Consider the following 21899-nt stretch of genomic DNA (forward strand, 5'->3'; position numbering starts at 1 on the left):
ATGAGTTCTCTATGCCATTAGTGGTTAGACTAGAGCTGCCTCTTGCTGCTCAAGTGTGATGTAATTGACCGTTAGAAGCCTCTTATTAGGGAAGGGGGAGTCAGGACCTGCAAGAATCCAGGATGCTAAGTGCCTATTAACCCCCCATGTGTGACAGCTACAGTGTGTGTGTTTGCATTTGTGGGAATATGTGTGTTTTAAATGGTGTGTTTTTCTGTGCATGTGTTTAATTACATGTTAGAACATTCTTACGCTGTTGTTCATGCTTGCATTAAGAGGCCTCTTTAACAAAGGCTTGAAAAAAAGCTTGATTTGCGCAGAATCTATGTAATTCTAGTCACTGTTTTTTTTTTAAATAATTTTTTTAAATCAGATGAATCCCAAATCCCTGCAAACATCTTAAATAATACAAATAATTGTGGGAAATATCATGGACAGAGCGTCCTTCTGCTGCTATTTATACATAATTAATGGTACACTTTTTAATAAGCCATCAAGCTTAAATGTTATCAAGTCATTAAAAAGGGCAATGGGTTTTTTTCACCCTTCTAATTAGCTATCGAGTCTGCAGATGTAAATGTTAATGAGCGGGTACGGATGGTCTGAGGCTCACTTCCAGAAGGTGACTATCCATTAGACTGGTGAATTGACTTGATGAATGAAGTGTTAGCTGACAACACAAAGCATAGCTAGGGAGGAATTAACACGAGCCAAATACATTTTCTGCAACCTCTGATCTCAGAAGATATTAATGCTGATTATTAATCTGTAACACAACCTTAGTGCTATGTTAACAGTTAAAGTGGAACCTCGAGGATTTTACACGTGTCAGGTTGAGTAATACTCAGTCTGTGTAGACAGTTGTAAAATGTCCACTTTGGCTCTGTGGTAGCTTTGACAGGTCTATGAACGTAACACCTCGTCATATCCTTCAGGGTTTATCACAGCTTGGACTCAGAGAATACAAATATTTAATGGGAAGTGTGCCTCACAGAATTTGGGGATGGATTCAGGGCAATTTTCCCAGACAGCCCAACCAATCCTGACTAAAATGTCACGGCAAACTTATGGATGGACTGACTGACTGATGTTCCCCAGGCTTTTCCTCTAGCGCCACCGGGAGGCTGACATTTACATGACGATTGAATGGATTGCTAGAAAATTTGCTACAGATATTCAAGGTCCCAGTATACATTTTAATATATTTTGTGACATCACAATTTAAAATGTGCCCAATATGACCAAGTACACGACAAATCAAATTCCCTCTAGCCTCAGTTATAGTTTGTGTCTAATTATAAAATGCCAGCATACTAACAGACCAAACCAAGATGATACATATGACACCTGCATCTGCATGTTAGCAGTGCCACTCTGAGCGTGATAGCACGGTGGTGTTAGCACGTACAGCCACGGGAATGCTAACATGGCTGTAGAGTTTTTGTCAGAAATACGTAATACTAAATTCTTAGAAAACGTTTTATATGTGTAAAATATGGCCAGAATTATATAGGTATCCACATATCAAAAGTGTCAACAGTTAACTGCTGCTCTTTAATAGCTACTGCTTGGCTGGTGCAAACTACAATTAGCTAATGAGCTTATAGCTAGTTAGCCATGAGCTAATGAAACATTGGCTTGTACCTCCCAGCTGACACTCACCTCTTGTGAACAAAGTGGATGTTGTTTGAAGGTTTTTAACTGAAACTCTACCCTACAAATGGCTCCTTTAAGGTCCAGTGCAAATAAATGAGCATCCCCTGTCTCATACTCGCCTACGGTGGCCATTTAAAATGAAGAATGCCTGAGCCTCCCTCAAGAGCAAGTACTTGGTGTGTCCATTCTGGGCTACTGTAGAGCCATACTGTGCAACATGGCGTATTCTGCATAATCCCTTTGGTAACTTAAACACAATGATTATAAATTTCAGGGGATTATACACTTATTAATACATAATTATGTTCCATTTCTGCCAAATGATCCCCCTTAATCCTTCACACTGGACCTTTAATTAGGCCATTAGTTAAACCATATGACCCTCTAACTTAACATGATATCACATGATTCATATAACAGTCTATAGTATTACATAAATTGTATTACATATAACATACAGTGTGGGCATTATGTAAATTTCAGATTTAATTTGAGTGATTCTAAGAGAGTGTGGTGATTTATTAATATGCAGCACCTCCTCTCTTATCGCAGCTCACTTCTCAAGCTTTCATCCTACAACAAAGTGAATAAATAAAAAAAAAACAGCAAGGCAGTGATGGTGGTTATGGGAGGGGTCTAATCCTGGTATGTTCCCTCAACGTTATGTAAAAGCCTAGACTGCTCCTGATCCCGTTGACCCCCTCGCTGTCACCACTTGGTACAGGCCACAATGCCGTAGCCCACTATCACTCTCCCCCCCTTCCCTAAGCTGCACAGCTCCTTACAACCCTACTGAGTCTGTCTGACAGAGAGAGCAAGAGAGTGCTTGTGTGTGTGTGTTTGTGCCTGTGTGTGTGAGACACGTAGAGGCGGCTGAGATGAGAGTGTGAAGCAGTGAGAGGGAAAACCTTGAAAGAACAGCAAAGGCGATCAAAAAGGGGGGGGGGGGGGGAAGACGCTAAACACAGCAAAAAGGCAGAGGTGAGTGGGAGAAAGAGAGGAGAGGAGGGGAGGGAGGTAAAGTGTTCTGTGAATGCACTGTCTTTGATGGTCCTGGTGCCAAAAAGTCAAGAGATGCAATGAATAGATGACCAGCCATAATACACACCAGCATCCTGTCCTGGAGCCTTGACAGGAAGGAAGAAGAAAAAATCCACACACACTCAAAGGCAAAACACCCTCTTCAGCATCCTCTTCACATCCACTGGATCATGTCGTCTACTGGGTCAGCCAACCACAACAAGCGTCTGGCATGTAAGTAACCAACAGTGTATGAGATAACAGAAATGCAGCTGAAGGGAAAGTGGTGCTGAGCAGATTTGCAGTATTGTACAATACACTGAACTTAATGTTCTGCAGGGATTTACTTTGCATTGTTGTAATTTAACGCTTAATGTGCTTTTTGTTATCCGGGGAGTGATTTACTAGATTCATTTCCACAGTATGGTCTCTCAGGATATTGTTCCATAACTCAGGCCAGGGAAAAGTTTTATTGCGCGGAGGTTATTTATTCCCTAATACTGCTTCTGCTGCGCACAAAACAAGACTCATCGTTCAGAGTCTCTCAACAAAACAGTACACTCCTTAATGAGAGTTGTTAAATTCTGCAGTCACAAATCACATTACATTACAGTGTGTACAGTAGGCACTGCATGCCTGTTACATACATTTTTTCGGTGCTACAGCATTAAGAAGCCATCTCCTCAGGATGCATTAAATCATCGATCACGAAAAAACAGAAAGTTATGCATGTTCAGTTCATCCATTTTATTTCTCGGCCCTCATTAGCAACTTCTGTAAAAGAAAACAACTTGTCCAAAGTAGTGTTAACAGCCACAGGCCATTTCTTTTTTTAAATTAAGTTAGCCTGACAGCGTTGACGGTGGTGCAACTCTGTTGATGCAGATGAGGTTTAATCACAGTGAAAGGATAACAACTGGCTCTCAGAGTCTGACTAAGCAACAGGAAGAAGCCCTTTATATAGAACAAGGGAAGACGTGCTAACTGCTACCTGCCTGCCGGGGGGGGGCATCGTGTCTTGCTTCTAAATTGAACACATTGCTGCACACAAGCTGTATTTTGTGTTTAAGTGATACGAGAATAATCTGCCTTTTTCTTATACTACTTGCTGCCTTAATGAATGCCTTACTGTGTGAGGTAGAGCACGACATGCAAGCTCTGTGGAGACTTCTGAAAGCCCTGTTTTGATTGAACTAAATGGGGAGGGAGCAGTGGACATGGCTGGAGGTCATCTTTGCATTTAGCCCTGAGTGATGTGCCTTAATGGCTTTGGGAATGGGGATGGGACCGGCCTGGGGAATACACTATCTGATCAGACACTTACAGAGTGGGTGGTTAGACATGATTCAAGATACAGATGCACCGCTGAGATCAGAGAAACCTCAAGATGACAGTGAGGTAAAAACCAACGTAGATTTCAAACGATAGGTTCAAGAATGTGCTGATCAAGGCTGCAGGTAGAGCCTCCCGCAGTGTCACAGCAGTGGGACATTGGTATTTACTTCTGCTACATGGCTGTATTTATATAGATATGTGTGTGGGGGCGGAGAAGGAGTGGGGAAGCATGGCGGGGGAGGTTCCTGTTGTGGTGCAGTGATCTCACTTGTAAATGATTTATGCTTGATGGACCGCTGTGGCTATGAGGCCAGCAGAGGAAAGCCATTGGTTTGGTAAATAATAACAGTAATACCTAAAAATGATGAGGCCGTATAGTGCTGTGAGCTGGGTGACATCGTCATTGGCCTGTGCGGGGGGGGGGGGGGGGGGGGGAGGAGGAGCTGCCAGAGAGGAGGGGGTGGAGTTTAGAGATAGATGTGCTGTCAAATGTGACTGGCCATGCAGTGCAAGTGCTTTTACGAGCTCTCCCTCTCTCACACACAAACACCCAGTCTCTGTGTTCGTTGAAAACAGAAAGATGATCATGGGATTTCTTCTTTTCCGCTTGCCACAGGGAGATTGAATGCTTCACCATGTGACTCTTCGGTTCAATAGGAACATTTGTTCCCTTCCTTCCAGTGCAGTTCCCAGGACTTTTGATGTATGACTGCACCACTGAAGTGACATAGAGTGGGTCATGACGCATTCGTTCAGAGTTGAAAGATGCTGATAAGGTAGCCAGAGAGAAGAAAACAGAGAGAAAGAATTACACATTGCATTCTGGGGCTAAATAACACAACCTGAGAGAATGATGTGTCATATTTGAAATGGGATTATGAAAACTAGCAGTGTGGATTATCAGGAGCAGAGCAGTGGAAGTGGAAAGAGGATCAGACTGTGCAAGAATAATCAGGAGGATGAAGAAATCATGTGCTTCAGCTCAACTGACACCTCTGGCCCTGGACCACCCACCCCCACCCCTCTCTGAAACACACACAGCAACCACCTCTACGTGTGTTAGATTCCTTAATATGAAGGAAGCACTGACGATCTGTTCAACAGCAAAGCAAGAGTGAACATGTCTGGAGACTACAGAGGAGATAGAAAAGAGAGAAAGACAGATTTTCCCAGTACGAAGACGAATGAAATAATATCTCTTCAGTTTGTGTGTGTTCGCGCTGACACACAACAAAAGCATGGCGTCATTGCACCCTTTTATTTGTCAGTATGTGGCTTAGCTGAGGCAAGCAGACCCTGTAAAGCCCTTTGCCTCAAATCACTGACACTACAGTTACTTTACACCAGGAATAATGCACAGCAGGCTCAGGTTACATAACGCCACATTCTCCTTTCTTTGACAAACGCCTTTCTTTCTTTCTTTCTTTCTTTCCTTCTTTCTTACTTTCTCTTTTCCCACAAAGTGAGCCAACACACATCCTACATGCATTCATGTGCACACAACCAAGGCAGTAAGCTGCGTAGTCATGCACTACAATGCTGTAGGAGTCCAGTGTTGTAGGGTGTGCAGTTAACGGAATGTACAAGAATTACATAACTCTAAGCCTGAGGTAATTATGGTTCAGTGTGGGCTGAGATGAAGCAGGGACTTCTGGGTAGGGGGCATAGGGCTTGTCACAGATCACAAGTGTTATGGGATTTCAGAGGGCAGCTCTTTAAATACTGTAAAGTTGATCTCAGTTAGTGACCAGAAACAACTCTGAGAACAGAGCAAGTCGTCTCTCTTGCGTTTGTCCACGTACTGCAAAAATCACAAAATCACAGGAGCCTCATAGGTGGAAGAGCCATATCCCACATTTACATTTAAAGAAACTTTGGGCTGGCTGTGTTTGTCTATCCTGAGATCACAACAGAGACAGAAAAGTTTATTTGTTGGAGCAGACCTGCCTTACACCGAGTGATGCAGCTGAGTGTTGTACTTGTATCACAATATGTGTATATGTTAGCTGTGTAATCAGCCCTCTGTTATCATGGTCTTAACTAATGTCAACCAAAGCCAACTCTCAGCATTTTTTCTAAGCACTTCAACCCTTCGCTCCCAAAGCACAGTGTCAATGCCTTTCTGCTAAAAACAATTGTTCTGTGAGGCTAAAGGCAAAGCCACATTAGTCTTGCCAAGCAACACATTTCTCCACATGTCAAAAAGTGTTTGAAGGATAGTAACTTTTTTTAATGGCCTTTACAAAACCAGAAACACGAGCAAAGTAATATAGATGAGTCAATCTGTGTGTTTGTGTGCATGTCTTAAAATAGGCTATAGTATAATCAGTCGCTTAATACTTTAACATAATACATTGCTGTTTCTACTGGTCTAAAGTCGAACAACCACAGATCCCACCAAACTGAAAACACATCCTTGAATCATCCAGGCTTCAACTGAAATGAACAGTGGACCGAGTAAATATTCTCATAGGCTGGTGATGTCACTACATGGTAAATGCCATGGCAATGCCTCAGTTTGGGGAAACGGTGAAAGTTCGTTGGAGAGCCTTCAGTCCTCAGATAATCCTCAGATAGTCTTTGAAAGGAGTGGTGATCCCTGAACTGAGACTTTTTGGTAACAACGCTGCTTCTGTGTCCCATAGTAATCATCAGCAGAATGAGTTGTGAAACCCTGCCAGAAGCCCCTTTTTGTACACAGCAGTCATGCTGAATTAATAATTCTGGCTTCTGTTCAAATAATATTGTCTCCACTGTGCATCAGTGGTTGTTACAAAGCCCTGATGTGTTCCAGTCGAGCTTCGGCAGTCGTAGACGTAAAATACATCAGGTAAATCAGTATGGAACCAGCAGATGTGAAGACTAGGACTTCCTTCTCCTTTTCTCTCCTTTTTCTGTCCTGTTTTTTGTTTGTCTTCTTCCTCTCCTACAAGCAGCGTCTCTTAACATCCCGAGGCAAACACCTTGCCATAAAAGCAATAGCCATCACAGCTGTTCTCCGTTCCTTGACCCATCTACAGTAAATCCTCTCCTTGTGACCTGAATTTTGTAGCCTAGATGTGTAAAGCAGCACCCTAAACACTCACTGGGACTGTTTTATCATACTTTTGCAACTTTGCATATTTTGCTTACCAACCCTTGCACAAACCCATCTTGAACATCAGTGTCCACCGTGTGCCTTTGTTCATTACGCCATCTTATTTGCGGGACCATACATCACGAGCTCTTTTGTAATATCGGTTTGTCTCTAAGAGAGTTCAACTTTATAGATAAAAAGTCAAGAGTAAACAACGTTGGACTCAAGGCTGAAGGTGGAGAAAAATATCAGCCGCATAAGGATCGTTGGCGGTTAATAAACCCTGTCAAAAGCAAGGAATCCCACAACAGAGGATATGAACACCATCTGGTTCTCAAGCAGAGCATGGTAGTAATGTAACCTTAGCTAATTTGCATTGAGGCCTCCTACACATCTTTCACAGCAGGGTGGAAGAAAACTCAGAGGTTATCGAGATGAGTCAATCTTTTACATACATGTTTTTTCTCCTGCGAAGAGGCAGACAGATGGAGCAGCTGAGCGTTTGCGTGGGCCGGACGTGTCCACTGGCTATCTCCACTTGAGTAGTGAGAGAAAGAGAGAGAGAGACCCCATAAGGCCAGCGGGCATAACTGACGTTTACGTAAGCTGTTTAGTTTCATCATCATCATCAGAAGCCTTGTCATGCTGTTACATAGTGACTGGTTTATTTGTCTCAAGCTTCTGACTGGTCATGGACACTGGCAGGCGGCTGAGGTGGCAGGAGGTTTTGGCAGCTTGGCGTATTGAGGCCATAGAGAGGCACAAGAATGAGTCCTGCAACCTGGAAGTGTTCTATGACATAAACGTTCATCAATACCCCATGTTTGTCTTTTATATGACTTCAAAAAGGGAGACTACAGACATTGTCAGGAACATTAATTGCCATTGCACCGAACCAGGAGAGTCATCTACTCACTGGTCTATCTTTACAGACGGACTTTAGTGACAATGTATTCTAATTCTTACATTCCAACTCGTAGATCTATCATTTCATAGTGAAGCGTGATAAGTATAGTGTAATAGTGTATGGTGGTGGTGAGGCTGAAGTCATGTGACCGTGATTTAGTTCATTTATAGCCAAACATGAGATCATCTTGCTAAACTAAATGTATAAGTCTGATCCAAAATCTAACAGAAAAATCACATAGGCTTTTTGTCAGTGAAACCTGGGCGATGCTAACTTCCAGGTTAGCTTGCAAAAATATGTTTTCCCTTTTGCTCTCTATTGGTCCCCTAAATATGATGACATACCTTAATTTTCAGTGCCAAATGTCATGCAAGAATTTGTCACAAGCTGTTCCATCCCGCTGTTCTTTATTCTGTGTGCCGTCTCGCTGGACAGTGCTGTCAAAGCAGGGTATTAGTTAAGCCCAACTCATGCTGGCCAGGGCCATTATTTTATTCTTTGTATTCATAACTAATGAATTTATTTGCAAATAAATAGTTGTGATATTTGTCAGTGCATGATTCTCATTCTGATCGGAGCTGGACTGGTCGTTTGTGCTCAGAATGGTAATTCAAAGTATGACTGCACAAAGACTTACTACAAAGAACTTTTAACTGGTTATGAAACAGTCTAAATTTAGTACTGATCCCTCTATATGACCTACATGAGCAAATAAGACCAACAGCGAGAGGGCTGGCTAATTCTATGATTAATACATTTATTCTTAAAGTCTGTAAATGGGTCAGATTCCAACTTATCGCAGTGAGTCTAAAACAAAATGAACCTTGTTTCAGTTATGACCATTTTCCCAAAGGAGGCGCCAGAATCAACAAATGAAGGAAAGTTCCTTACAGTAGCTTTATGACAGGATAAAGGGCTGCCAAGCACAAGTGTGGACACACTCACCCCCAGGGCTGTGGAGCAATGGCTGATAGACTAGCTTTCTCTCTGGAGATGGAGCCGTCTGAAAAGGGAGGCTGGGTGACACAGATTAAGTTCTCAGTTTTTTGGTTTTATTTGAAAGAAAAGGCACAAAAAAGGTCTGGAGATGAAGCAAAGTGAATGTTGTTATTGTGCATGCTCCATCCATCTGTCGGCATCATGTGAACATGTTAGTCATGGTGGCTTGTTACACGTTACACACACACACTTGGTGACAAAACACATGCGCACACAAAAGATTGCATGAGCACACACACATACAGTTTACGTGAGCATGCAAACAATCACAAACATTACAACACTGGTGACATGAGTCAAAGTGTCAGCTCATGCGGCCCACAGGGGCAGGGCACAATGTGTGCTGAGGAGGATGTAGCATGGTTACACAACCACAGCTGGACAGCCTGGCAGAGGTCAAAGTTGGGGGTAGACCTAAGGACAGTTGCTCATTTGTTTTTCATAACACTCTGTATTGGCATGCATTGAAATAAAAACATATCTCATCGTTTTGACGTCATAAATAGCAGGCGAGGGTAGAAAAATGTCTTCAGAGATGTACAAGGTTTGCAGTAGCAGACTCGTCCTTTCCTGGACCCTTTGGTTTCTTACATATGAGTCTGTAAACACCAAGGAAAGAGTAACTGCAGATCAGCGATGGTACTTGGCCACACCACACATCTTTCAATGTTGTAAAATCGCTCTGCTGTTCCCACTAAACACATTTTTCGTACTTGTACTCGGGGTTTAGACAACTGACCAGTGTAAGAGGGTTACATACTATAAGATCATATTATGCAAAATGTGACGAGGGAAACACGCAGTCCAAATAGTTGTTTGTGTGCTGAAATAAAAGAAAATAATATTGGTGAGGGAAAGGAATAGGATGCACAGGCAGCAAGGATTTTTATTATTTCCCTGAAAACATGAACCTGTCTTCTCATATTACAATAAAAAATATTAAACGAGGTCATGTATGTATTCTGACTGGCATAATGGGCTTTTATTGTGCTCACTCCATACAAATTGATGATAACACTGGTTTCAGACAGTTACTGATGTTGACAGTGGAGAGGAAGAGGAAAGAGGGAGAAAGGAAAGAGCGTCTACTTTCAGCGGCTGTAACTCGTTCCCGGCTCACCGATCCGCTGGTGACTCAGCCAGATATATAAACTGCTAGATGCCAGCTGCCATTGGCAACATATCAACCTGCACTCAGATCGTGCCTTTGAACAATACAGACATGCTGACTGTCACACGAGGGAGCAAGCGCAGACACGATGCGGATCTTGGGCTTTTTTGTCGGCAACCTCCACAAACAAAAGGCGACTAGAAAATTGGGTCTAAAATTTGTTTGGTGTGAGCTTAGCTTAGTCTGCGGGTTGACTTTTAAGCTTATGCCAGACACAAAACCTTAAAACCCTAAATGCCAATCAAAAGATACACCAACTAACTTCTGTCAAAAGATCAACCAAAGACACTGTAAGTAGTGTGAGTCAGATATCTGTGCACAAATGTAAATCCCATCAGCAGATATTTGCATACTCGCTGAATTACACAAGGAAGCCTCCAAAATGTTAATTTGAATGAATGCCTTTTCAAAAGTTGTGTTTTGAGCGTTGCGAACAAATGACTCTAGGTTACTCCAAAACATAGTTTCTAGAGATGCACAGATCGATCGGTTTTGATCGGAGTTCTCAAAATAGATCAAAGCAGGCCGATCAAATGACGTTTCAATATAAAGTGCATTGACTGCATGCAGGGTGGGAATTTCACGCCGGCAAAGGCGGCCACCCGCACTTTGGCCTTGATGCCGCGTGAAAAAAAAAATCATCGTACGGCCACAGAGGCCTTTGTGCCCCTGGCCCGGTCAGCGTAGTGGGCTTGCCTTGAATTACAGCCACCTGAGTGCACAGTAGTCACTCACAGTGACTTCAGTGAGTTCGCGGTTCGCGCAGGTGGAGTCTCATCATCACCAGTGGTGGACAGTAATGGACTCAATTACTTGAGTACTGTACTTAAGTACATATCCAGAGGATTTTTACTTTACTTGAGTATTATATTTCTTACTTAAGGTACTTATCACTCTTACTTGAATACATTTCCAAGACAAATATTTTTACGTTTACTCGAGTTAATTTCTAGGAAGGCTGAAAAGTACTTGTTACTTTCAGGTCTGCTCTTTTTTTCTAAAATACTATTGGACACAAGCTGTGTTTGTCAAAGAAGGAAACCTATCACAGTGCACTCCACTGGGATCTACGTAAAAGCGGAAATACGTCATCCCTCCCCATAAGAATACCACCAAAGTAGCCACACTCTCAACTGCGTTTGTCAACGCGACAATGGTTGCATCAGATGTAGTTTTTTGTAAAGCAGTGATTCTCAACCAGTGGTCTGGGGACAACATTGGTCTTTGAGGGGGTTCCAGTTCCCAACTTAGCTTAATGATAGAGAGTTAATTGGACGGTGCAGGTTAATTTGGTTACAGTTTTAATGATTGTTAATAAACATCTGCATCTGCACCATCTGCTGTCCTCCTGTGATCCCATTCATTTTATTTGTTTTTATAGGTGTTTCTGCAGGCTTTATATAACATTGTGGTTCTAAAAGCAAGCACATTAAATTCAGAGAGTTAATTCTCAGAAACAAAAGTTAAAAGGTCCTTAAATTAATTTAGAAAAAATTATGGTAATTCATTGATGTGAAAAATAAATAATTTATTCTTACTCTTACTCTTACTTTTACTTAAAGTAAATTTAAAAGCATGTACTTTTGGATACTTAAGTACCTTTAAAAGCAAGTACTTTTTTACTCTTACTCGAGTAACATGTCGACTGAGCTACTTTTACTTCTTACGGAGTAAATTTTGACCAGTAGTATTTGTACTCTTACTCAAGTACTGGGGTCGAGTACTCTGTCCATCTCTGATCATCACATCGATGATCTCACGTGAAAGCCTCTCACACAGCAGCAGCGTCTCAAAACAGAAGAACGAAACTAACAGTACAGCGAGCGAGCGCAGCCGGTTTTGACATGATACGTAACCGACTTATGTGGTAGGATTTAGTTTGGTAAAGTTGGAAATATATTCACAGATTCGAACTTACCGGATCAATAACTCATAAGTGAAACCTTGTTAAAACACAAACGACGGGTCTTTCCTACCGTAGTGAGGTAGACAACGAGCTACAACCTATTTTTATCAAAACCAGCGGTCCTCCGGGTCTGTATGGTCAGCCGTCTGTGAGACGAGGGCGCAGGGACCGTCTACAAAGTGCAACACCGAAAAGAGAAACTACAAAAAATATTCAATAACTTAAAGGAGAACTTCGGTCGATTTAAACATGCAGCTTCATTGCTCAAGCTACCCTTGACTTGCGAGTACCAAAGACGCGAACAAATTTGGTCCAGCCATTACAGAGCTCCGTGAACGGAGATGTAGCATTGAACGCTAACTGCATGGGGTCAGAACTTCACGCTGTGTTTTAAGCATCTTAACATGCTCCACATCTCACACCAGAAGTTATGCAACATCAGCAGACACCTTAGCACACAGCACTGTAGCGTGTATGACTCAAAATGAATAAAAAAGTAGTTAAAATAGTGTGTTTGTGCAAGGAGCAACTTACCTGTTTGTTGACATCCGCGTCTTCCGGTAGCTAGACCAAACTAGCGTATCCATCGAGTGTGCACTTAACAGGCTTAACAGGCTATTGTAAGGCTCATGGCTCATGACAGGTTGTAACATGGACATGTACATTATGAACATACACACGAAAATGCCAGTGAGGGAGTAAGTGCACGCTCGACGGATTGACTAGTTTGGTCTAGCTACCGGAACACACGGATGTTTAAATCGACCGAAGTTCTCCTTTAACTATTATTCAGTGTAGTGCCACCAAAATCACTCCACACATCAGTGGTCTCCTGCTGGTTATTCTACAATTTTTTTGTGTGGAAGAAATGTGCTTTGCCATAATTTTGGGGAATTTCTATTGGGAGAAATATTCAATAACACTAATATTCAGTGTGGTGTCACAAAAATCACCTAACCCTAACCCTACTTTAAAAAAAAACTGTTTTCTAATGTAACTTTAACTTGATATTGGTATTAAAAAATGTTTTAATACATAATCCATGTGAAGTGAAGGCCAAATGGACTTGCCCCTAAAATGACGAAATTCCCATCCTGACTGCATGCATTCCCACTAGTAAGCTACAGTTACTCTATGTAAGCTGAGTCCAAGTTGTCTCTAAGAGAGTCTCTAGAGTGTGAAATATTGCATATTGCCTCAGCCTGCAATAAAACGGTGGTCAATTCATCATACTTTCTCATCTCCTAATTTTTATACTTAATAATACAATGTCAATGTTGTGTAAGGAGAATCATTGATTAAATATATGAAAGTTACACAAGACAACAATATAGAAGAATGTATGGATTTGACGCTGTGATCGGTGATCGGCAATATCGGGATGGGCAGATACAGCTTTCAGTGATCGGCCCCAAAAATCCTGATCGGTGCATCTCTAATAGTTTCAGCAGATTTTCAAGCAAATATTTGGTTAATCAATTAGTTACTGTGATGCCATTAGCACAATCTTCGTTTGTTGAGAAACTGACTTCCAAACTTGATGTGTGTTTGATGACAACTGTAAGAGATCAGAAAAGGCTGACTGAAGCAAAGTTAGAATATAAAGGGAAAGAAAGACGAAGGGTAAAGAAAACAAAATATTCACTCGATGATAACAGCGCCTTACTAAGAAAAGTATTTCAGTATTTCACTGAAGTTATTTTCCGATGCCATATTTGTTGGGATTTACTTATACAAACACGGCTGCCATTATTTGTATTGGAAAAATATTTCTTCTGACATTAAGCACTGATAACATCTGAAAAATGATACATATTTATATAATCTTCTTTTGGACGTTACTGTGTTTCTATTGGATGAGCTAATGGCCCTTCTGTTGTGGGGTTTGGCAACTAGAAAGCAAAAGCCTGCAGCTAGATGTGGGTGTTGACAAGACTGATCACGAATTTCCCAAGAACTGGCTTCCAGAATATTTACGACCAATTTCGGCACACTAGTAGTTCAACCATTGGCTGCCTGGAAGAGGGTGGCAAACAGCCACAAACAAAAAAAACAAACGTGTCCATCTCAACTGACCTTCTTCTGACCTGATTTAACTTTCTTGCAAACCATTCTGCATTTATTGCCTTTATTTACAGACAGAAGAGAAATCACAGGAATTGGTATGGGAAATGACATGCAAAAAACCAAAGCCCAGGCCAGGTGCAAAGACGAAGTTTATGATCGCTGCCTTAATGCCTGAAGGCCAACCAGGGCGCTCCATGTTGTTATTTCTCAGACGACATCACTCCGATTCCATCTGCCTTCCAGAAAAGATTATTCTGTATGTTAAAAGAACATATATTTGGCTTTTTTCAAGAAATACTGATTTTTAAGACAGAATCGACATGACAGCAGTAAAAGCCAATTGATGTTTGTGTGTTTGTCTTGTTTTTGTTTTTGCGGTCAGCGGAGACAGACAACTCCCAGAGGGTGTTGGACAACGACTCTGCCCAGCACCTGAAGCTGAGGGAGAGGCAGCGCTTTTTTGAAGAGGTCTACCACCATGACGTCGACAACTACCTTCCCTCTTCTCACCTGCAGATCGACTGCAGGAAACGTGAGCGACAGTAAATTCTTACATAGCGTTCTTACCTGGAGGCTTTAAAAAAAAATATATATATATATATTATACAGCGGTTTGTGTAGTATGCTGAACAGATCGTAAAAGCTCCTTGTGAATAAATAAAATTGACTTGACTTGAAAAGTGGTTGTACATATGTAATTACATATCCTAAATATATATTTTTCCTCACACTGAGCCAGAAATCTCCACTTCAAAAGAACTTACATACACCAAACTTTCTAGTTTTATTCCTATATTGTGACAGTTTTTTCAGGGGTATTTGTTTATTTATATACTGTTTACTGTATATGATGTAAAATTGTACTCTGTAAAACATGGCAAAAATCTAAAAAAATTTTCATGACCACTGACAACAAGAATAATAATTTTAAATCTGGCTTCATCCACTGCTCAGATTTCTGTCCAGAAAAAAATTGCAAAATAGCACACTTTAATATAAATAATGCCTCATTAGCCTATTCAAACACACAATTAAAAAGAAAAAAAATATTGTCTTAAAGGAAGAGACAAGTTTCATGTGATATCCAATAGTTAAGATGTTTACATCATTCACCTGTCTTTCCTTAATTTCTCATTATTTATTAACCTTAATAAAAATGTAAAACATTTGAACAGGTGATTGTGACTCATACTGCATAAAGTACTGCGAGTGCAAATCATAGGCCAATGTACACCCCCCCCAAACAAAAAAAAACATATATGCACTTGTATGTTCTTACCCATAGCATTTAAATCATAGCACTTATGTACTTGGGTGTCCTTGATGAATAGCAGCAACGATGCTCAGATGAGGGCTTGTTTCTATTTTTTCCTTTTTACTTTATGGACGGTGATATGTTGTGACTTCTTTCTTGTGACAAATGTACTTATTGTAAGTCGCTTTGGACAACAGCGTCTGCTAAATGTCGGACATGTAAATGTATTGTACACGACATAGTTTCAACATTCAAATGTTGTGTATTGCGTTTGACACAAACACTGTGTATGTATGTTATTTATGCTGGTGTGTCTGCGTGTGCAGCCCCCATGGGAAGTATCTCTTCTATGGAGGTGAACGTGGATGTCCTGGAGCAGATGGACCTGATGGACATCTCCGACCAGGAGGCCCTTGACGTGTTCCTCAACTCAGGCTCAGGAGCAGATGAGGGAGCACTGGCATCTCCACTACCAGGTGCTGATTGCGGCTGAGCCAAAACTGACCCGCAGCCACTGTACTATACTTTTAGCTATACTCATAATCAATTTTCAAGTCCATTTTACACTTTTATAATGGCAGGCCACTTAGCGAAAAACGTTTCTAAAACACAGAAAATCAATATTTATTACTTTTTTCTGTATGTAGGAGAAATCTTTTCTTTTTTCTTTTCCACAAACAGGTTGTGCATTTGTCAATGAGGCAGTAGGATGGATTATTTTTTAAAATTAGGGATGCACAATAATATCATCATGTCATTTGTATCAGCCGATAAAATCTTAAAAATGAAATATCACCATCGGTCCAACAGGAACATTTCTGCAGAATTTTCTTTTTTTTGGTGCCCAGCAATTTAGTACATTTTGCATTGTATATCTCCTTCTGCCAGTGGGACAGTTTGGTAAGACTGCAGGTATAATGGGTAACATTTACAATTTCAGTGGTAAGTAGGTTGTAATTACCAAGAAACCATATAGATATTTCTTTGAAATTACCCCACAATTATGACAATTACCTCAAAATGTACTTAATATTACCAAAATATTATTAAATAATATTCTGCTATTTTCAAACAAGCAGTCAATAAAAAGCTTGTTATTTCTATCATAGATGTCCAGGAAACTTGCATAACTTATGCTGATAATTCCAACTAGTTTCTGTTTAGCAGGCTACTATATAAATACATAAATCAAATTTATTCCTTAAGGCCTTTTAATTTGTATTTATTAAATACAAATTAAAAGGCCTAAAATTGTCTATTTCATTTTTAGGCCTTTTCATTTTTATTACAAATGAATACAAATTTTAATTTGTATTTATTAAATACAAATTATGATTATTATGTATTAAATACAAATTAAAAGGCCTAAAATTGTCTGAAATAGAGAATTAAGGAATTCAACTTTTAAAATGGGACATTAGTCTCTTGATTCTTGATAATAAAGTTATATTTGTCAATAATTAGCAATTCATGGTGGCTAATTATATAAAAAAGAATCAGCATTTAGGAATATGTGCCACAGTTGGACTGATCTGCTCAAGTGATAAAACTGGTGAAAATGTAAATGGTAAAAAAAACAAAACAACTTTAATTCAGTGACGAGCAACAAGTTGGAAGCTGAGCTGCAAAAAAATACTTTAATTTAGTGACTTGCTGAGAGGAAGTTAGACAGAAACTAGTTGGAAATTAAAATGGCATGATCAACAGAAGTTAAGAGGAAGTTTACAGGAAATGTACTAAAGAAATGACTGGCTCCGTATAAACTGCTAATTGGAAGAATATAGCAGATTATTACTGAAACACGCTGGGATCATTTATAATACATTTTAAGGTAACTACTGTGGTGATTGGAGGGTAATTTAAAAGATGCTTCAGATATGCTACTTAATAATTATCACCTACGTACCATGAAATGAATTGTTACCGTATAATATTAATTCCATTACAAGACAGACTAGTTATTCTGTGCAGTTAGATGGAAACGTATGTGCAGCCAGTAAAATTACACAGGCATCAGCAAATGGATAGAAAATATTTGCAAATCTGTAATAGGCAAAAATAATTCAGAGACAAAAGGCACAACACTCTGCCTTGAAGCACCAGTTTTTAGGATTGATATAAACAATATTTAAAAGGTAAAACAAGTAACTTTCTCTATTTAAAGTTGAGGTTAAAAGCTACTGTAAGACATTTTACATGTAACTGATCAGTCACATCTAAAAAACAGTGATTAACTTTAAGAATTGCTGAATTTATTAATGCTTTGTTTTATTGTAAGCCATGCTTCCCAATTCACTTAATTCATTTTTTGTAAAGAAAAAAAAAAAAAAAAGAAAAAAAGAAAAGTTTTAACATGATCAAGGTGACTCATCTTGTTTCAGCTTAAATAATGTGAGCGATCTCACAACTCCCAGGAACCAAGACAAACAAACAAACTGAATAATGCAGGTGAACTCTGTAAAATAGATAAGGTACGGACATGTTCTAACAGCTTCTGCCTACAGATGTTGAGGACGAAGAAGAGGAGGAGGAGGATGAAGATGCAGAGGTGGTCTACAGGGAGCGGGCACCTTTGAAACGGCAAAATGAAGTTCAGCGAGGCTCAAAGCCTCGCATGTCCTCCACCTCATCTGGCTCCAGTGATGCCAGCGGGGGTGGAGCGGACACACCTGTGATCCAGTCGGATGATGAAGAAGTCCATGCCGACACTCTGCTGCTGACCTCTGTCCCCGACACCAGGGATGAAGAAACAGAGGAGGAAGATGAGGAGGAAAGATGCCTTGCGACTAAATCTTCATAAAGACTTTTCATGAATTTTATTCTCTGTACAAATACATAGAGAGGGTAAAAAAAAGTTATCTCTACATATTTCATTTTGTGGAAACTCTAGCATGGTTGCCCTAAAGATGATTTGCTCTGTCGTTTGAATGTTTTCCTGAGTAAACCAGATTTTTCTTTTTTCAGATGTTTCTTTATCCTAGAAACAGTTACAAACTATTTCATTGTTTGTTTGAACCCTTGAAGGAGGGGACAGCCCAAGTTTCCTTACATACAAAAAACATGAGTCATCAACAGCTCGCATGCGCTGACTTGAAGGAAGTTGTCAGTTTAAGTTCTTTGTCTTAGTGCCAGAAGGAAAACCTCGCCCATTTTGTGTCTCGAAAGCACAGGTGCCGAACATATGTGAAACAAGAAGGCTGCAGCGTATCTTTGCTTTACTGACAGGTTTTCAAAAGGTCATTTAACAGAATCAAAGTAAAATCAGAGAACAAGTGTTGATCTAAATAATCAAAAGAAAAGGAAAATCTAAGGCACTCTATAAAAAGTAATTATCCATTATCTATGCAAGTCATCTTTAGAGGGTCGCAGGTGGTCTGGTGCCAATCCCAGGCAGTCAATAACAAGGCTGACACAAAAAATAAGACAACCATTCATGCTCACACTCACAGCTATGGGCAATTAATAGTTATCAAATGATCCGTCCTCAGGTTCAGAACTTGGACATACCTTGGTCAACTCTCCTGTTTATTATTAGGCTTATATGTACTTCTTTGTGGCTGGTTCATCTATATTTAAGGAAAAACAATTTAACAAGATGCTTTAAATGATGTTGCTGGGGGACCTCTTAAAGCAACACTCAACACCTAGAAGGCAGATTTATTCAGGCCCCGAAAACAAAAGATACATTTTGTGCGATGTAAAGACTGTATGAAACTGTGTAGTAGACTTCACTATCAGCTTAACATCAACTACATTGCCAGGATGGGACCAAGCCCCCAGGAAGAGTGCCAGACTTTGAAGCCAGGTATTCAGTCCAGTACAGTTTGGAATGTCCAAAAGAGCTGCAAGATCAAATCAGTTTATTTGTATTCAAGTTAGGAGGGCATTAAACTAGAAGTTAGCTGGCTCTGTCGAAGAAAGTCTACAAGGCGCACGCTATACAATAAAGCCCTGCTTTACTAAAAACAAATTCAAGCTTTTTCATTTTCATTGCAATTGAGCACTGCTTACCTTGGATTTTCCTCTTCTTTATTGTCATTTAGATTAAAGTAGATCATGAGGGTAGCAGACCTCTTTATGATTACACCTTCTCTGTGGCTCATAGCAAACTGCAATGAGCTACTTCTTTATCTTCAGTCCTAAAACGGCTCTGCAGTGAAAAAAGATTTAAGACTTCAGGCTGACAGGATGGCCGAGGGCAATCTGAGTGGACCGAGTTCAAAGGCACATACCTCCAGCTTAAGTCAAGGAATCAGGCATCTTCTTTTTGGGGCTTCGGAGTGATCAACATGATGCAGAAATGAAGCACTGTGAGCAAAACCCAATAAAAAGGTTTCCCTCTTTGACAACGTCATGACAGTGTGCATGTGCTAACTATTACTACAGGATCATGAATGGAACTGTGTTTGTAAATGCATGCCATTATGTTCTTGTTTGTGACTAAATTTTTTGTTTTCACTTTTGTAACTACACAGTGATGCATTACTAAACGATGCAGGTGACACCTGCATGTTCCTTCTTTACTCCACGTGACATGTACTGTGACAGTTTGGTATTTGTACCCGCCTGGAGTATGATTCAGCGGACAAATCTTTGTTTGTTTATATATAAACTATAAAGGGGCGTCTGTGAAGGTGTGTCTGGTAAACAAAACAAAAACCCTCGGTAAAGCCACTTTCAAAACAACCTTTTAACAGTGTTAATCATGATGTTTGTCTCTTCCCCATTTGAACATCTTGTTATGGGCTAAATAAAAAGAAAACTTATTGTTGAATTAACTGAATTTACTTTATTGTATTTTGTCTGTGTTGACTGTCTTCAAACTTCATGCCAGAGAGAAGTTTTTCTCAGGAAGAGGCAAGCACATGTTTGAACAGAACATAACTTAACACTGAATTCGCTTTACAGGGGGGGGGGGGGGGATTTCCGGGCCAGTATGAACAGGAGAGATTATTGTGAGCAAGCACAACCTGTTTTAATGTTCATATGGGAAACTGATATTTAAAAACAGCAAACATAACAAGCACACCCTCTCTTTCGGATGGCTAGAATGGTATTATAGGTCATACTGTGTTCACCTGTCTGATACAGCACAGAAAAGAATGTCTGCACAGAGAAAATTCTTTCATACTTGGCATATTTGCAGTTGATCCTCTCGTCTTTGTGCTTTGAGCTTTCTTGTTCTTCTAGTTTCACAAGTTTGCCCCTTGTTTGATTAAACTTACTTCATGTTCAGTCTTTTATTTACCCTCTCTGTACTTCCTTTATCTCTCTTCCATCTTACAACTCCATGAAGTGGCTGAGGGCATTCACTCTTTCAGCTAAACCAATCACACTTTGCCACTAGCCCTTTGAGCCAATCGTCTCGTTGCTGTCAAATTCAAACTGTTCCATTATCTGCTGCTATCAGCCACCATTGAGATGTCAGATCAAACCCCTTCTCCACCTACTTCATATCCAGCTCTCATCGTGTCCAGCACCCAAGGGTCCACTGAGCTAATCAGGAGTCCTGCTACACATCACATCAGCTCTTCACCCCTTCACCAAAGCCACCAGTGTCTGGACTCAGCTCGGCTTTAAAAACAAAGATGTAACAATGGTGTCTAACCATTGAAAATATTGTCCTTTATTTCTTCCACTTCCTTTTGTGCACAATATCAAGTAAATTCATTGAGTTACTCCATATGCATCTTTGTCAGCTAGGTCTGTCCTGATTAAACTCTCACTTGTCTCTAAGGATGGGTATCTTTATAACATTATTAATACTGACATTTGTATTGCTACTTATTGGTTTGGTTCTTATCGGTCCTTTTTCATGAAGATACTATTGCATTCAAATGAAATATATCTTAAAAAAGATCCAATTCAGAACCGAAATAGAATGGAATGCAACTCAATAATATTTCACTGGGAACAAACTTAAAATGTAATTCAAATAAAACATTTTCCTTACATCAAAATAGTGAGTGAGGGTGAGAAATAATGAAGGGCAGCGACTTCAGTTAGTATCAGTCCTTCTCCCTCTGCTGATGTGAGTCATATCCTGTAGGCTCTGCTGGTAGAGGGAGGAGGGGCTGGTTTACCTTAGCAGCCAAGTTCTCAGGATTTTTGTCTTTATATTCTAAGATGCCTGTATGTTGCAAACTGAGCTAAAGAGTTAGACTATATACATACAGCTTTCAGTTTGGCGTACCGGTAGTATAAGTAGCCCAGTCAGCACGATAGCCTTGTGTAAATCAGTTTCTGCATGCTTACGTGTTTAAACTTATTAATAAGTTGTATTGGTGCATTTAAGTTGTGAAGCTTTTAAATCACAACTTCGAGTTATGTTCACCCGATTCACTTCGCTGTCTCCACCGCAGGCTCTCTGCTCTGCTGACACTCTTTGTGTTTATGTTGAGAAGCTCAGCAGGGGAGAGGCTGCAACAGAGTCATAATAAACTACACTGGACATTTAAAAGTACAGTTAAAAAGAACAATCTATAATTAAGTCCTGGGGCCCTTTTT

The 21899-nt window shown here is 40.2% G+C and overlaps 1 protein-coding gene across 1 annotated transcript; it reads left to right on the forward strand.

Annotated features, from left to right (window-relative positions):
• The first annotated feature begins 2384 nt into the window (after window positions 1–2384).
• LOC115585059 (dysbindin-like) lies at window positions 2385–20635 on the forward strand. The gene is made up of 4 exons (XM_030423115.1): window positions 2385–2910; window positions 14520–14669; window positions 15719–15868; window positions 17897–20635. Exons 1-4 carry the CDS (start codon window positions 2868–2870, stop codon window positions 18190–18192), a joined length of 639 nt encoding a protein of 212 aa, XP_030278975.1. The 5' UTR covers window positions 2385–2867; the 3' UTR covers window positions 18193–20635.
• The last annotated feature ends 1264 nt before the right edge of the window (window positions 20636–21899 follow it).

Source organism: Sparus aurata, chromosome 7 (genome assembly GCF_900880675.1).
Source record: "Sparus aurata chromosome 7, fSpaAur1.1, whole genome shotgun sequence".
NCBI classification, from domain to species: Eukaryota; Metazoa; Chordata; class Actinopteri; order Spariformes; family Sparidae; genus Sparus; species Sparus aurata.

Bases quoted from the DNA above. Each gene is read 5' to 3' on its own strand.
- LOC115585059 (XM_030423115.1), top strand. From the start codon at position 2,868: ATGTCGTCTACTGGGTCAGCCAACCACAACAAGCGTCTGGCAT. The intron at 2,911-14,519 runs GTAAGTAACCAA...TTTTGCGGTCAG, and splicing joins CCACAACAAGCGTCTGGCAT to CGGAGACAGACAACTCCCAG. The intron at 15,869-17,896 runs GTGCTGATTGCG...TTCTGCCTACAG, and splicing joins ACTGGCATCTCCACTACCAG to ATGTTGAGGACGAAGAAGAG.